At 26.5% G+C, this 18,104-nt stretch overlaps 1 protein-coding gene across 1 annotated transcript; it reads left to right on the forward strand.

The window, feature by feature from the left end:
- Positions 1-11,954: 11,954 nt before the first annotated feature.
- LOC130805964 (protein IQ-domain 26-like) lies at positions 11,955-17,534 on the forward strand. The gene is made up of 3 exons (XM_057670827.1): positions 11,955-12,824; positions 16,456-16,662; positions 16,755-17,534. Exons 1-3 carry the CDS (start codon positions 12,423-12,425, stop codon positions 17,340-17,342), a joined length of 1,197 nt encoding a protein of 398 aa, XP_057526810.1. The 5' UTR covers positions 11,955-12,422; the 3' UTR covers positions 17,343-17,534.
- The last annotated feature ends 570 nt before the right edge of the window (positions 17,535-18,104 follow it).

Genomic DNA, 18,104 nt, shown 5'->3' on the forward strand with positions numbered 1-18,104 from the left:
CCGGGTTGGATAATTATAAGAATTAATTGTGAAAAAAATTTGGCATTTTTTATATTTTAAATGATATTATTATATACATAAAGTGGGTTGTTCTAATAGACTATAAATTATAATAAAAAAAAACTATTTTATGGACTTTTAAAAATCGAGTCAAAGTGGGTCGTATTTAAACGGATTTTGACCCGTCCCAACCCGTTAAACACCTCTGAATGTAAGGCAAGATTATCCATTGATGCAAATTAACCATAACTTACCTTTAGTGTGAGCTGTCTAAGCCGAGATTCTACCCATCCTTTCCAAGCACGCAAATCATCAGCATCAGCTGCAATTATATCAATCTGCAGATAGTTTCTATATTTTCCAAAGAACACATAAGGCTCAAAGAGAGAACTCCAATGTTCCTTGTTGAGCTCAATATCCTGACATATTCAAATAAAATGAATTAGATGTTACTGCCTTGTTCCTCTTGCACCTTTTTTTCATTTTAGTTTGTTCCACTCATTTTGCACCCTTTGCTTTTTTGGTAATGTAAAAAATACAAGGTGCACACACTTTACTAGTCAAGAAAATATATACTATCCCAAAACCATATGGTAATGGAAAGAAGGGTTTTAATAACTTATAAAATGCGCACACCATCTTTAATTTATCAATGTACTATCCCAAAACCATATGGTATTGGGAAGAAGGATTTTAATAACTTATAAAATGCATACACCATCTTTAATTTATCAATGTGAGATTAATCATAATTATTCCAAGAGAGAGACAATAATTCTTATGTTTACTTGAATGACTATTGAGTAACTAATTTAGTTTGGGGTTGGGTGTAAAATTTAGAGTCAACCAAAAGCATATATGTTATTGTTGGTCTCATATGAGACCGTCTTACCATAAGATGGATCTATATAATAACTTATTTCTTCAATTGATAACTTTATGATTATAGGTAATCGTTTTAAGATTAGAAGTAATCACTTTAAGACTATAAAAAGTTATTATATTAAATTTATAAGTGATTACTTTAATGTTATAAGTGATCACTTTAAAACAAGAAATGTATATTAGACCAGCCCAATAGAAATGGTCTCACCGCGAGACCGTCTCATTTAAGAATTAGTGTATATGTTATTAGGCCTAATAAAGAAAACTTTGATTGATTTTAATCCAAATTTGTGACTTATTGAGACTTTGTATCTTTTGATTAACTAAATTTTTAAGGAGTTGTTTGGCATGAAAGGCGGTAACGGAGTGTTAAGAAAAGCTTTGGAGGCAATAAAACGATATGATAAGCTTTAAGATAATAACTTATTTGGTATGAGTAGTGTAACAAAATGAATAAATATTAATCATAAAAATCTTCATAGGAGGGAAGAAAGAGATACAAAGAAAAATTGGAAAATGAGTTGAATGCAAAAGGGAAGTATCGTACTTCTTCGTCATACAATGTATTATGTCCCTCCATATTTGAGGGTAATGTATTTGTTAACGCAAAAAAAAAAAAAAAAAAAGAGTAACAAAATAGGGTAATTTGGTATCGTAAAGTTACGTAAACAGCTTCACCAAGGTAACAGTAAGTCTTATTTGTTCCGTTACCAAACCATTAAAAACACATACCAAAGATTGCTTGGATTATTTGAAATAGACAAATGGGTGAAAAATCCCAATTGTGAGTGCCTATACTTCTCCAAGAGGGTGATTGAAATATTGAATCTTTGTTGAACCCTTTTGATAGAGTATATAACATATCCTGGGGCCTCAACCATCAGCTTAAGCTTTTGGTTGAGTTGGTTTCTTGACACCTTTTACCATTGAAAAATGCTTTAATCATTTTTGAGTCAAGAATTACTTCAGTCATCAACTCATCAACCCAATCATCAACCTAGTAATATTCCATTCGTTAAACTACTTTTTTAGTTTATGAATATAGACTCACATCCTCCTAATTTTGTCCCTAAACTCAATATTTATTTTCAAATAATCAATTTATATATTTTTTTCATCTACTTTTTTTTTTGTTGTTATTCACTCCAACAACAGATTGAAAGTAAAACAAACCGATCAACAATACAACAAATTTAGGTAAACATAACATCTTAATATCAACATTTTTGGAACAACAATTTGATATTCAGATTAATTTGGTTAGAGTTGTTTATTTGAATCAAGTATTTTAGGTCGGTTTAAAATCGGGTCTTGTGTCCATATTGATTTTTATATAATTTTAAATTCATTTTGAAGTCGGGTCAAGTCGAATTCAATTACAAAATCAGATAATTATCGAATCATTAAGTTTTGTTTTAAACCTCTCTACTTAGAGTCTACTTGAGGTGAATTCTATACATAGCCTTACTCACAATAATATAATAACAATAATGATGATAAAAAAAATAACAAACATATATTTGAGAACAAATCTTTATGAACATAATCATATTGATAAGCACACTTGAATGCTAAATGGTCTAACTAAATGGGTTTGTTCTCTTGGCTTTCCCTCTCTATTAATTCAAATTAATTAATTAATTAAGGATTCGTCCATGATAAATTTTGTGAGTAGTAATAAGTATATAAGGCATGACCGCATGAGGCATGGATGGAATGTTAATGAAGCCCATCATGACCTGCAGTTTTCAACTTATTATGTACGGGAGACGGGACTTCTAAATTCTCATCATTATTCTTTTCTCATAATTCTGCCCATTTTTGTTTGCTTAACTCCTTAACCTATTTCTTAAACAACATTCGAATTCAAAACTTAAATCCATGTCATCCATTTTGTCCCATTATTTTGTACTTTCTTCGTTATACTATATCTGCTATATTTCACTTTTTATGTCATCCAATTATTTTCATCATTTATATTTCTTTCGTTTCTTGTTGTTCTTTCCGTTTATTTTTTACACAGTTTTCAAAGCAAATTTTAAACCTTAATATATCTAAATATGAATAATAAAAGATTATAAAAAATATATAATAAAAAAGAATACATCAAAACGAATTTAACGAGATGTCACATAAATATATGTTTTCTTCTAAACATGTGTCAAAAACATCAATTAAATTTTTCTCTCCTTAAGAAGGAATATTCCAAATATGAATAACATTTGAGAACGGAGGGAGTATATTAAACTATACACATGATCTAAGAATTATAAAAAGTTAACATTATGAAAGTATGCGATTAGACTATTTAAACATGATTCCACTTGAGTATATTTTTTTTATACATTAGTCGCAATGTATAAAATAAGCTTGAACGATGAGTAGTGTCAAAAATCGCTATATAGCAAGTATTTGAGAACAAAAGAAGTATCATTTATAAGAAAAAAATTGCAGCGATGAGTAATTTCATAGTGATCACACTTTTACAATATTTGGATGGAGGGAATTGGAAAGAAGACAAATAGAGGGATTAGGAATGGGTCGGATAACGATCGGATCGGGTCGGACTTAAGTAAATATGAAGCGAGTTGGATAAGGACCCTGTAAATTTAATATGGGCTTTAAATGGGCTGGACTTTTAAAACCCAGGCATAGCCTAAACTGGACCATTTTTATTACTAAAGTTATTTTAATCCCCATTTATCAATATACAACAATTAAATTATCATTTATAATAATTAAATTGAAAAAAAATTAATAATTTTTATTGACATTGTCATTTATAATATTTAAAGTATTTATTAATTATGCTATTTACAAAGACATGTTTCCAACCCTTATTAAGCCCTTATATATAGTCTGCTTCATTTTAATTATAGTAGAGCTTGTTTCGGCCTAGCCCTTACAAAGCTCTTATAAAAACGGGTAGGATAAGAGCTCAAAATAAAGACCCGACGACCCATTAAACACCCCTAATTAGAAGGAAAATGCTTTTCTTTGCTTGAATAATAATTTTGAAAAGGGGGGATTTATAAGGAAGCAAATTGGAGGGACTAATGTCTCTATTTTTATTAAAATTCAAATCTTTCTAAAGATGGACAAAATTTTATGAAAAATAATTATCCACTCGTACCTTTTTGTTTGTTTACTAAATTTTTTGTACATTTTTCAAAGTATATTTTAAGTTTCAGTATCTCTATATATGCATCATAAAAAGTGTATAATCAAAAACTATAAATAAAAATAAATCTAATAAAATTACTTCATGTGAAAATATTTTATATATCTAAAAAGGGTCTTAATCAAATAGCTCTCTCTTAATATGAAATATTCTAATATCGATGAGCAAAGGGGAACAAAGAGATTACTTCTTTTCCTCTCGTCTCGTTTCCTTTCTTCCTCAACAAGGGATATGTCCCTTACCCGTAATATTATCTCCCCTTTCTTTTCATTTTCTTCTCTTCTTTACCTCATAAATTCTTAAGCCAACCATTATTATAATTTGATAAAATAAAAATTTTATACATTTTTAAGGTCATTAGCCATTGTAAATATTTTATTTTCTTTTTAATCAATTTTTACTCACTTGGTTCTCATATAAATTGTTTAGGTACAATAAGAAAAGTAAAATATTTTGGATGAAAATAAAAAAATAGATAATGAAGTTTATAAGTATTAAAAGATATTAGAATTAAGATGATCAGAACTAAATTATTTTTTCAAAAAAACATTAAATTTACAACAAATATAACATAAATAAAAATATTTTTCATAGGAATGCATATTGAAACCACTCGTAAATGGTAAATGATAATATGAAAAAGAAACAAGGAAGTACGTAATAAGAAAAACTAATGTGCCCCAAAAGGATGATCGCGACACTTGTTTTTATGAAAAAAGGGTAATGATAACATAAATTTAACAAAAATCTTAATTTTTTGTTAACCAAGTGAAAAAGTCAAAAACTTAGATCATGCGAAATTAAAAAAACGCTTGTCTACTATGTGAAATAGCAACAAAATTCAGGGTTATTACATGGAATTTCTCTATTTAATATTCGAATTATTATATATTATATTAAAATAATTCATTCAATCGAAAATATGTTTGTGTTTATATTAAGTACTCCCTTTACTCTTTTTTGTTTGTTCACTTAGTTTTTTCAACGATTTTCAAAGCAAATTTTAAAACTTGATATCTCTTAATATGCTATTATGCATCATAAAAAATTATAAGAAGTTTATAATAAATATTTTTACAGTAAGACAATCTAATCAGATCTCATATAAATAAACTTTACATTTTTAATGTATTCATCAAACCTTATAAAATATCCTCTCTCCAAAAATTCTAAACTAGATAAATAAAAATGAAAAGTGGTATTTAATTTATTGATTAATAATATTTGTTACAAAAGATCAACCGAGAACATCTTTATATTAAACCTCTAAAATTGATGTGTGGAAGACATTTAATGACTAATGCATGCTGTAATCACCAAATGACATTATTACGCACCTTCTTTGAGCCTGATCAAATCCCCCACCATATTCAAATCACAAAAGCCAAGAATTTGGAATTAGAAAAGACATTGATAAACCCTGGAACTTTTGCCTCTTAATTATCTTGATAGTAACATTCTAACAAAATTATACCATATTAATCAGTTCAGATTCAGCTAAATAATTATTACACCTTTAACATCCTTGGAAGTCTGAAAAGACTATCCAACTTTCTCTATTTTATTAATTATTAATATTATTCTTTTCGTTCTTTAAAATACCCGATTCTTATTTGTCGCCACCCTTTTCATTTTATCGCCACCCCCCTCCTAATGAAATTACGAATTTGCCCCTAATCTTTAAAAATTTACAAATTTGCCATTGAGTTAATAACTTTTCATTTTCATTTTTTTTTAATTTTTTTAATTATTCTTATTTATATTATTATTGTTATTATTATTATTATAACGGTTATTATTATTACGGTTATTAATAATAATAATAATAATAATAATAATAATAATAATAAAATTAATAATAATAAAAAAAAAAAAAAAAAAATACCAGTCGCACAAAACGTGCGACTGACAGTCGCACAAAACAGTCGCACGTTTTGTGCGACTTGTAATTTTTTTAAAATTTTTTATTATTATTATTATTATTATTATTAATATTGTGGTTGTTATTATTATTATTATTATTAAATTATTATTTTTGTTTTAATTATTATTGTTATAATTGATGTAAGAAAGAAAGCGTAAAATTTTATTATTAGAGGAAACCCAAAATACAAATATTGGCTAGATTATAGAAATTAGGAGTTTATAAATTACTCCAATATAAAAAACCTTAACCAAAACAAATGTTTTTGGGATGATGCAAAACTAATGCCCAAGACTTCTTTTATAAGGAGAAGAATAACAAGCCTTTGTTATTCTTCCGATGTGGGATAATGATAAACATTAATCTTCCAATGTGGGATAATGAAAAACATTAATATTTCAATGTGGGATAATGACAAACATCAATCTTCCAATGTGGGATTCAAGACATAACCTTACATTGGAAGATTGATGTTTGTCATTATCCCACATTGGAAGATTAATGTTTTTCATTATCCCACATTGGAAGATTAATGTTTATCATTATCCCACATCGGAAGAATAACAAAGGCTTGTTATTCTTCTCCTTATAAAAGGAGTCTTGGGCATTAGTTTTGCATCATCCCAAAAAAATCTGTTTTGGCTAAGGTTTTATGTATTGGAGTAATTTATAAACTCTTATTTTCTATAATCTAGTCAATATTTGTATTTTGGGTTTCTTCTAGTAATAAAATTTTTCTCTCCTCTGCATGTGGACTTAGTCGACAAATTGTCGGTGAACCACGTAAATTCTGTGTGTTTTGTGTTTGTCAATTTTTATGCTTTCTTTCTTACATCAGTTATAACAATAATAATTAAAACAAAAATAATAATTTAATAATAATAATAACAACAACAATATTAATAATAATAATAATAATAATAAAATTAATAATAATAACCGTAATAATAATAATAATAATAATAATAAAATTAATAATAAAAAAAAAAAAAAATACCAGTCGCACAAAACGCGATTGCTTTGTGCGACTGATATTTTTTTTTAATTTTTTTTTTTATTATTATTTTTATTATTAATGTTATTATTATTATTATTATTAGTATTATTATTATTATTATTATTATTAATAACTGTAATAATAATAACCGTTATAATAATAATAATAACCGTAATAATAATAATAATAATAATAACCGTAATAATAATAATAATAATAATAATAATAATAATAATAATAATAATAATAATAATAATAACTATGATAATAATAATAACAATAATAATATAAATAAAAATAATTTTAAAAAATTAAAAAAAAATGAAAATGAAAATTTATTAACTCAATGGCAAATTTGTAAATTTTTAAAAATCAGGGGCAAATTCGTAATTTCATTAGGAGAGGGGGTGGCGATAAAATGAAAAGGGTGGCGACAAATAATAATGGCCTTTATTCTTTCCATTTAAAATATTTCACTTTAAGCAGATAAAAATTTAATTAATATTTTTGATACATATTTTAGAAGATAAAATATATTCATGTGAGATCTTGTTAGATTCGTCTTAATATATATTTTTTTATCATGTATTTTTAATAATTTTTTATTATATATGTATTTAGAAATATTAAGGCTTAAAATTTACTTTGAAAATTGTGAAAAAATAAACGGGAATAACAAAAAAAATAAAGGAAGTAATTTCTTGTATAGATTAGTAACGAAATCACAATTAAACTTAAAACTTAATCTGAAAAATAATATTTATTCCAACTGAATTATTATGGGGGCATTAAGTTCTTGTTTTCTTGACCATAATAGAAGTTCTAACACGTGTCAACAAAATTTATAGTTCCTTTAGAAAATGAATGATATTAGAGGTCTTATAGATTGTATATAAAAAATAACAAATTCTCTTTGTTATCGATAATTTTAATTTTTTAATTTCAAGAGAATCTAATTGTTTATTTCAACCTCGCAAAAAAGAATAAATTGTAAACTAATAATGTAAAATTAAATCCTTGTGTTTCCAAAACAAAAATAATACTTCTAAAATATATAAATAAAATACAAGATTCTTTCTAATATACAAATATACAACCCTTAGGGTTGTATATATTAATTTTCTTTTTTTAATAGTTGAATGGAAAACACTTCACTAATGGTATGTTTAATTCACCTGATTTTTAGTGATTGTAATTGATTTTTAATGATAAATCTAGAAGTAATTTTTACTACTATAGTTGATTTTTACTAATTGGAACTATTTTAAACTGATTTTTAGTTTTAACTATAATTGAGTTTTTTTTTTTATTACAATTGATTATAACTGATTATAACTGATATCTTCTTATTATAACTTATTTTTCTTGATTTAAACTAATTTTTATTGATTAATATTTACTCCCTTCATTTCAATGACTTTGGTCCATTTCATTTGAATACGTTTGCCAAGATACATGTTACAGTCTTAATATCTCTGATTGTGCATAACTAAAAATTATAAAAATTAATATTAATAATCTCTGCATTGAGACGAATCAAACAAAATCTCAGTTGACTATATTTTAACTTATAGATGAAGAATAAAATTAAGAGTAAACTGTGAATAGTATCAAAAAGCTAAATGGGATAAATATCACTGAAATGGAGGGTGTTATTTAGTCTAGTAATTTGGAAAAACTAATACCCCAACTAAATTACAGTCTAGTTATTTTAAGTTATAAATCATCACTTTATGACTATAAAATTTATCACAAGTTATTATAATATGATAATTTAAGATAGTAAATAATTAGGTATAATTGGTTACTTTAAGATTGTAAGTAATTACTTAATTGTTATAATTCATTATTTTAAGATTGTAAGTGATCATTGATCAATCGCTTTAAGGTTATAACTTATGAGAAATAATCAATTTACGACTTAAAGATATTGAAACAACCCAATATAATTAGTTTCACCATCAAACCGTCTCATTTGATAATTTGTGAAAGTTTTTACATTAACAATTGAAATGTAGTTCCTACGTTTTCTAATGTTCTTTCCATTTAGAATATTCTATTTTGGAAAGAGAAATTTGATTAAGATTTTTAAGACATATATAGATGATAAAATATATCCATGTGAGATCTTGTTAGATTTGTCTTAAAGTATACTTTTTATTATATATTTTTTATAATTTTTTATAATTCGTATTTAGAGATATTAAGACTCAAAAATTTACTTTGAAAATTGTGAAAAAGTAAATTGAAAAGAAGGAGTAATCTTTATGAGATAGAAAAATAGTAAATAATTATTTAATTGGTCCAAAAGCAAGAAAAAGGAAGCCAAAATTTAGCCGCATAATATGATAGGTGGGTGGTTCAACAAAGAAATTTTATTTGAATTTGAAAAAATAAAGGTAAAGGTTTTTATTCGTTTAATTTTGTGTTTGTCCCAACTTTTTCAGGGATTTAATGGTAGCCAAATTAGCTTTTTCTCTATTTATTTAACCTATTTTATCTTTCATTACCTTGATTTACTAGATCTTTACCTTTTAATCTGAGCATTCTTTTTGTCATTTTATACACTCTTTTGCAAAGCATTTGTCAGATATCAGAAATCAAATATGAAAAACAAAGAAAAAAAAAAACTGTTCAATTTTTATTGTCAGAAAAATTATTTGAAAGGACCCAAAGCAAAAAAAAAGGGAAAATTGAGTTGGCTGGTGGCTGTTTATATTTGTTCTTCTATTAGTACATGATAGGTCAAGGAAACGCGTTCTCGATGAGAAATCAAAACTATAATTTTAACTCAGAAAAAAGTGATATTTGTTTTAATTAGGATAAAATCCGATTTTCAATATTCGTCTTTCATCCTCTAAATCTAGTGTTCGCTCCCGGCCCTTTAATTAATCCAACTCTTTGTTTCCCCTTGACTTTGTTTGGATGATAAATAAATTCAATACCAAAGCATAGCGATTTAAACAATTTTTATTACAATATATATTTGGTTGTAACCTTGTCGATATCAAATGAAGGGAAAGATAATAATCTAAGTTTTTCAAACTAGATTGTATTAGCCTCATCACAAACTATTTTAAATCTAATTTAGGGTCTATATATAGTCCCCAAATATTTAGAATGTCTTGTCCATTAGAAAAACTTTCCCACGAAGTATCGAATGTAACAGAAACTCGAGTATGTGAGCACGCAAAATGATTGCTCGTATGAGCATTTGTTGGATTCATGCATATTACTGACTTCTACTGTGTTGTGTTACGTTCAAGGCATGGGTCTTGCACCCCTTACCTTATTTAAGGGAACTCTCTTGCACCTCTATCCTTGCTTCACCCATGACCCAAACTTCAATAGAACACACTCTAATGCACACTCATTACTCTCTTCTAATGTGTGTGACATCGTGTTTGCAATTAGATGATTGAATTTGTGTCCAAATCATGAGATTTGAAACTTGACACAACATTAAACGAAGAAGAAAGCTAACCACTTGGGGCTATAAGTCATTTGGAAGATCCTAAACCCACATGTTTAGTAACACGGTTTTTACATCGATTTCAAAGTTTTAATTTATTTTTATTCTCTACATCAAGACAAGAATAAAACTTAAAATGGCCTATTTTGATAATGAACTAAAATTAAACTAGTATATCTTAATCAATTCAGTTCCTATTCAATTAGACGTGAATCGAACTGAACTATGTCTCATATTTAACTTATAAAAAACTTTTGTATAAAATCAAATATTATAATACAAAAAAGTTCAATTTGCGGCACAAATGTACATTGTATAGTGACTTGCCACATGAAAATTGAGAACAACCAATTACATAAGTTTACTTCAACAATAACCACCGTACATTTAGGAGGAAGAAAAACAAAGCCTTAAAAAGGGAGAGGATATGGACTAATATCTATTTTTAAAGATTTTTTTTGTTTTTGAATATTTTACTTTGTAAAATTTAATAGAGATATACATTTCCTTTATTTTACTATTTTTGCTATATTTAATTTGATATTTAATGCAAATTAATGTGTTATTTTGATGATTTATATAATAAATTATGCATGATAAAAAACTATATAAAGTTAATATTATAAAAGTATGCGATTAGACGATTCAAACAAAATCTCACCCAACTATATTTTTTTCATACACATTAACCGCAATATATAAAATACGTTTGAATGATGAATAATGTCAATAACGGGAACATTGCTAGTACATCAAAACAGAGGATATGTAAGATAAAACATACATGATCTTGTTAGATTCGTATTACTTTATGGTTTTTTATTATGTATTTTTATAATTTTTTATAATATTTATTTAGAGATATTTAAACTTAGAATATGCATTAAAAACTCTAAAAAGTAAATGAGGATAACAAAAATGAAAGAAGGGACCATAATTCTACCTAATTTACTCTATAGATATTTAAAAATGCGAATTATAGTAAAATAAAAATAAATTAAATTAAATGGGACAAATTTAAAAAGAAAGTGAAATAAATTTTACTTCCTTCATTTCATATTACTTGCAACATCACAAGATAATACGGTATCATTCACCATCCTTAATTTGCGATTACTTTTTTATCTATATGTTAAAACATAGTTAAATGAAATCTTGTTTAATTCGTCTTAATTCAAAGATTATTAATATCAAATGTTTATAAATTTTTAATATACATAATTAAAAATATTAAAAATTAAATTAATGCAACTTCGTAAAAAATTAAATAGTGCAAGTATTTTAAAACGGAACGAAAATATAAAATAGATCTAGATGTAGTAGAATAGGATTGTCTTTGAAAATATAGAATGGAAATAAAGATGAAATGAAAAACTATTTTTGACTTTTGACTCATAAGCACTATAAATAAAAGAATAATTAATTAATATTCCCAATAAAACAATCTCAATTTCCAATTCAAAAAGAGCAAACATTTTGCATTTAAAAATCCATTACATCTATAAATACAATTTCAGAATTTCACTTTGCAAAAGGGAAAATAAGATACTCTCTGTTTCATTAACCTTTTCTTTCTCACTTCCACTTAAATCTCATTTAAACCCACACCTTTCCCACTTCAATGCTTACAACATGTTAAAACTCTCTGACCCATCAATCAGATCAAACTCACACCCATCTTTTTCCTAAAATTAAATAAATATTCTCTTGCTCTCATTTAATCTGGACTCAATTTCCGATCGAGAAATAAAACCCATCTCGATTTATTATTTCTTTTAATCCCATTTGTTTAAAAAAGACGATACATTTTTCGTTTTGAAATGCTTGTGTCGGATTACAACATGTTGTGTCCGAAAATGTCACTATCAACAACGGAATTAGTATTTAAACTTTAAACCCATCTTTCTTCAAAAAAAAAACTTTTTCTATTTTTTTCGCCTGTTTTTTCCTTAATAAATCAGAAATGGGCAGAGCAAGTAGATGGTTAAAATCAATTTTAGGCCTTAAAAATCAAAATGACAAAGAAAAAATGACTAAATCTATGAAAAATGAAGATGTAAAGAGAGAAAAAAGGGGTAAAATTGAAGGAAGATGGAGTTTTACAAAGGCAACAAAAGAGAATGTTAGAGAAAAGGAAAAAGATCGGTACAGAAATCATACATGTGATTCAGAAAAAGAGCAAACTAAGCATGCTATTGCTTTAGCTGCTGCAACCGCTGCTGCCGCTGATGCGGCGGTGGCTGCGGCTCAAGCAGCGGTTGCTGTTGTTAGATTGACTAGTCATGGAAGGGGAGCTCTGTTTTCTAATGGTGGAAAATATGTATGGGCTGCTGTTCGGATTCAAACCCATTTCAGGGGATATTTGGTATGTTCATTTTTTCTTATCCCATTTTCTGTTTTTTTAGTTCTTCACTTTTTTTTTTCTTTTGTGGGTTTTTGATTTTGTTATATGTTATTATATGTTAGCATTTGATTTTATTGATTTTTAGATTTGGGTTTTTAAATTTTTAACCACGATTTAATTAAGGATGTTTGGTAAGTCAGTTTGATTTTAATTTTTATGTTGATTTGTTTGATCAGTTTAATTTGTTAGTTGCATATGCGGCCTTTTTAAGCTTGTTGTTTAGACACATGTTTAGTATAATTAGCTTTTAATCTATAAGTTAAAATATAGTCAAGTGAGATTTTATTTAATTTGTTTCAATGTAAATACTATATAGTTCCCATGCGATGCACGCCTTTATTAAATTTTCTGATATATTTGTATAAATTAAGAGATTAAAATTTAAGAAATAAATTATACATTATAGTTATATTTTGTTTCACTCTAAACAATTGTATACATTACGTACATTATATCTTATTTTGCATTGTGCGCAATATAATCACATTTATACTTTTATTTTTTTAATTTTGAATTTGAATAAAAGAGTAAATGATTCGTACTCTGAATACAATACGAAATTATAAGTTTTTTTAATAAAAAATAACATACCAATTTTTGCGAACAAATACATTAATTTGTAGAAGTATTAAATATTATTACTATTAATAATGCACTTTAAAATCAAATATAAATACATAGAGATATGTAAAATTATTTTATTAGTTTAAACGACAAAAATATTTTTTTTTTCTCATAAAAAATATAAGTGACTTATATAAAGATAGTCACAACCTAAATCATATTAGGATTAAGCATTCCATTTATATAACCAAGAGCATAAATAACAAAAACAAATCCTAATATAAGTATATTATATATAGTTTTCTAATATTCATTCAATAAATACAATTGAAATATCCAATACACTAAATAATATTCATTTTATAAATAAAATTGAAAACATTTTATAAATAATTAAAGTAAATGAAACATGATATTTAGTTTTTTAATACATTAAATCCGATTGGACCTAAAAATTAAAAAAATAATTAATAAGAATGACAAAATTATTCAAAATAAGAAAGTAGTAAGTCAAAGATAATAATAATAACAATGACATCATTAAATTTTAGAGGAAAATTTTTTAATGAGGAAGCAACACGTAAGCAATTTAAAAGGTGATGATGTAAATCGTGTTTTAATAAATAACATTGAAAAAAAATAAATTACATGATTTTTGGTATGACCTAAAAGTAAAAAATCAATTAATATGGATAATACTATAGTCATAATTATAAAATAGTAAAATCAAAGATATAAATATTAATCATCATAACAATGACATCATTATTCACTTTTAGAGGAAAAATTTTGGTTGAAGTTATAATATGTAATTAATTTTAAACAATGATGATATGATCTGTATTTTGTTTTTTAATTTTGGATTAAAAGTTGATTGAGAAGGCTATCTAACAGTTTATAGGAAAAACCAATGCAAAGGCCAACTAACAAATACCTCCCGCATCAATGGTGTCTTGGGGCGGACCTTAGTTAATGCCAAATTAGACTCGAACCTTTTAGTTTATAGCTCATTATTTAAAAGCAAAATATTACGTTGCCATTGAAAAAAAATACTCTATTGGTTATTTTTTTATCTTCCTATTTGAAATATGAAAAAAATAAAAATAAACAATAATTATACAATAGATATTACGAGAGATGAGTAAAATAATATAAAAAATAAAGATTATATTGATTAAAGAGTAAGTGTAATAATGTCATTAAATTTCATTGAGTGTATATAAAGTAATACATTGAGATTAAAATGAAAATTAATTTCTATAGATTAAAGTGTAAGTGTAATAATTTTTTTTAATTCTATTGGTTATCAAAATAAAATGATCATAAATGAAAAGAACATTTTAAAATTTTCAAATGGAAAATGTGAGAAGAATAAAAGAGAAAAAAAAATATATTTAAAAGGTTTGCAATTCAAATCTTGGCCTCCAAATTTTGTTGTTTAAATAATAATGACTAGAGCCCACTTTAAAATATAGGCCAAAATTTGCAAAAAAAAACTTGTTTTAAAAGTATTATATGTCTAAAAATGAGTTCCATTTGATTTTGTAATTTAATTTAATTGAATTAGATTTGTATAGTACAGGGTTGAAATTGCATATATTTTTCAACTCTGTGAGTGTAGTCCACTGTCAAATAGCATTCAAAAAGGGATGAGTGTATCTATTTGTTGGTTGGGACTTGAAGAGTACATGATTTTCTTACTTTCTAGAGGTACTAAAAGTTGCTCTGCTATATCAAAAGATAGTTTTCAACTTACTATTTTTAGTTGGATTTGGTCAATTTTATAATACTTTATATGTCACACCATATTTGTTCACACATTTAGTTGTAAATCAAAAAAGGACAAAATAAAGAGAATTACATATAATATGTAGATAATGAGAAAAATTTGTAAATACGATTAAAATAAGTTAAATTTTTATATGAGAATCACATACAGAAGGTGGGTTATTGTAAAAAATAAAAAGACAAATTTAACATAACAAATAAAAAACTAGAGTAGATTTTGTGAGATCGAGGATTCTTAATTACTTATATATATTGCAACAAAGGAATTTTACACAAAGACTAAGAAATAATGTGACTCTGGAGGAGTTTGACATATGGCTGATAGCTGATAGTTGATTACAGTGAAAACAACTACTTATTCATAACAATTAGTTGTTTCAACCATTTAATTTATAAAACACCAGCATTTGTTGGTTTTACCAGTTAACCCACTAATTGTATCAAGACAAGATAAAATTATCTAATAAACTATTTTGCGAAACAGCCGCTATGTAAATTATATTGATGATCACATGAGATTCAAAATATGTTCATAAAAATAAAAGAAAGTTACGAAAAGATACTAGTAATCCTAGTGTCTTTGGTTTGTTTCTCTCCTTTTCCGTTGAGGCTTTGACCTAATCATTATGTTATGCTACTTTTGAATTTGAAACATCACAATGAGTGAGTGACTCTGAGACTGACAATTGGTTTATGCACATTTCCTCTGCTCACCTAATCATATTAAAATATTTTAAGAGGTATATATAAAAAAATTCTCTAACAAAATGAATTTAAATATTACCCCTATTAAGAATAAGATTACGATTGATCATTTGAGCTCTAAGATCCTAATTCCTATATGCTTCCTTGCTCCTAGGAGTAGTTAATGTTCAAAATCTAATTTGGAACTAATGTTTTTCGCTTTTTTAAAAGTTACACTTTTCCGTTTTACTGTAATATCTTTTGGAGAAAAATATAGCTATCATATACTGGAATTTTAAAATCTTATAAGATTCTCGAAATGGTTTAAAAACAGACTAAAATCAACCATAATTTGCTAGTTAATTTGCTTTTTAAATTCGCAATTTGCTCAAAATGATCAAAAAGTAGATTAAATCGACCATGATATTCTTTTTTAATTAGCAATTCACAAAGCGATTAGCGAATCATGTGACACTAGTCATACTCCTATGTCATTATGTGTTTGTTTGTTTGCTTGCTTTCGAAATCAAAATCTAATGTCATTGAACTATTATAGGCCCGGAGAGCACTTAGAGCCTTAAAAGGCTTAGTAAAATTACAAGCTCTAGTTAGAGGCTATCTTGTTAGAAAGCGAGCTGCAGCAACTCTTCAAAGTATGCAAGCTCTCATCCGAGCTCAAACGGCTGCGCGTTCTCAAAGGATTAATCAAGTCCTTGGTCGAACGAACAAGTTTCAATCGGATTTTCGAGCACGAAACTCCATGGTAAGACATTCCAAAAAGTTCAATTTTTGCAATCTTTTTTTTGCTTGGTAGTTGCTAATGTAATGTTTTCTTGTATGTGCGTGTGTTTTTAGGAAAGGTTTGATGAAGCAAGAAATGATCAATTCCATAGCAAGAGACTATCAACATCATATGAGCCTTACAACAATAACCCATTTGAAGGGAGTCCAAAAATTGTTGAAATTGACACATATAACAAGCCAAAATCTAGGTCTAGGAGGATCAACCCATCATTATATGATTTTAGTAGTGAAGATATGCTACAATGTCCTAACCCTAGTCGGGTCTCCATACCCAATTGTCAAAACACCCATCGAGACTATGATTGGAGCTTTCTTGGCGATGAATGCCAGATCTCAACATCCCAATGTAAATCTCGATTTACAAATTCAACCCGCTCAAATGCTCCCCTTACCCCCACAAAAAGTGTATGTGGGGATAGTTTCTTTAGGCCTTACTCCAATTTCCCAAGCTACATGGCGGACACACAATCGTTTCGAGCTAAACTAAGGTCCCAAAGTGCCCCGAAACAAAGGCCTGAATCGCGGCCCAAGAGTAGGCTATCATTGAATGACATAATGGGTGCTAGATATAGCATTAGTGGTGTTAGAATGCAAAGATCTAGTTCAATAGTTCAAGACTATCCCTTGAACTTGTTATGAAATGTTTAAACTAAGATATTGACACTCTCTCTTAGTATCAAATCTCTATTATGTTGTTTAGTAGGTCAGTATTACCCTATGCAACTGAATACAGGGTGCTTGTGTATATTCTAGAGAAAACTTATTTTTAATAGTTAATGAAAATGAGAATTTTTTGTCTTTTTTAATCTCAAATTATTGTACCTTATTCTATTATTGTACTCCTTTTATTTCTAAAAGTTTGTCTATATTACATTATTGCTGTAACAGGTAGTTTTATATTATTTGTCCTTAATAGAACCGTTTTTATTTTTAAAAGTCTTGTATTTTAATAATTTGTATTTTGAACAGTAATTATGACTACATTTGTTTTTTTTTCAATACATTATAACTTTTTATATATTTTTTAATAAAAAATAACTATATTTATGACTGATTTTTTTTCCAATATAATTTTTATTTTTGGTCACGACTCACATTTTTTTTTATTTTTATCTACTCCTTTAACTTATTTTTCATCTCATCTACACATTTTTTTCCCACTATCCCTTTAGTTTCACCATTAATTGTCATTGAAGCAAGTTTGGTAGAACAAGAGTATGTTCTAAAAGAAACATTGCAAATTTTTAAGTTAAAGATGATGTTCATATGATGTAATTTCCTAAAATTTACAAAAGCAAGTTCAAGTTTTAAGTTAATGGATAAATACTAGGGGTGAGTATAATTGAATATTTGATCCAAAATATATAGTCACATCAGAAATTTAAATCTCAAAAATTTGAT

The sequence above is a fragment of the Amaranthus tricolor genome, chromosome 2, assembly GCF_026212465.1.
Source record: "Amaranthus tricolor cultivar Red isolate AtriRed21 chromosome 2, ASM2621246v1, whole genome shotgun sequence".
NCBI classification, from domain to species: Eukaryota; Viridiplantae; Streptophyta; class Magnoliopsida; order Caryophyllales; family Amaranthaceae; genus Amaranthus; species Amaranthus tricolor.

Bases quoted from the DNA above. Each gene is read 5' to 3' on its own strand.
- LOC130805964 (XM_057670827.1), top strand. From the start codon at position 12,423: ATGGGCAGAGCAAGTAGATGGTTAAAATCAATTTTAGGCCTTAAAAAT. The intron at 12,825-16,455 runs GTATGTTCATTT...GAACTATTATAG, and splicing joins CCCATTTCAGGGGATATTTG to GCCCGGAGAGCACTTAGAGC. The intron at 16,663-16,754 runs GTAAGACATTCC...GTGTGTTTTTAG, and splicing joins TTCGAGCACGAAACTCCATG to GAAAGGTTTGATGAAGCAAG.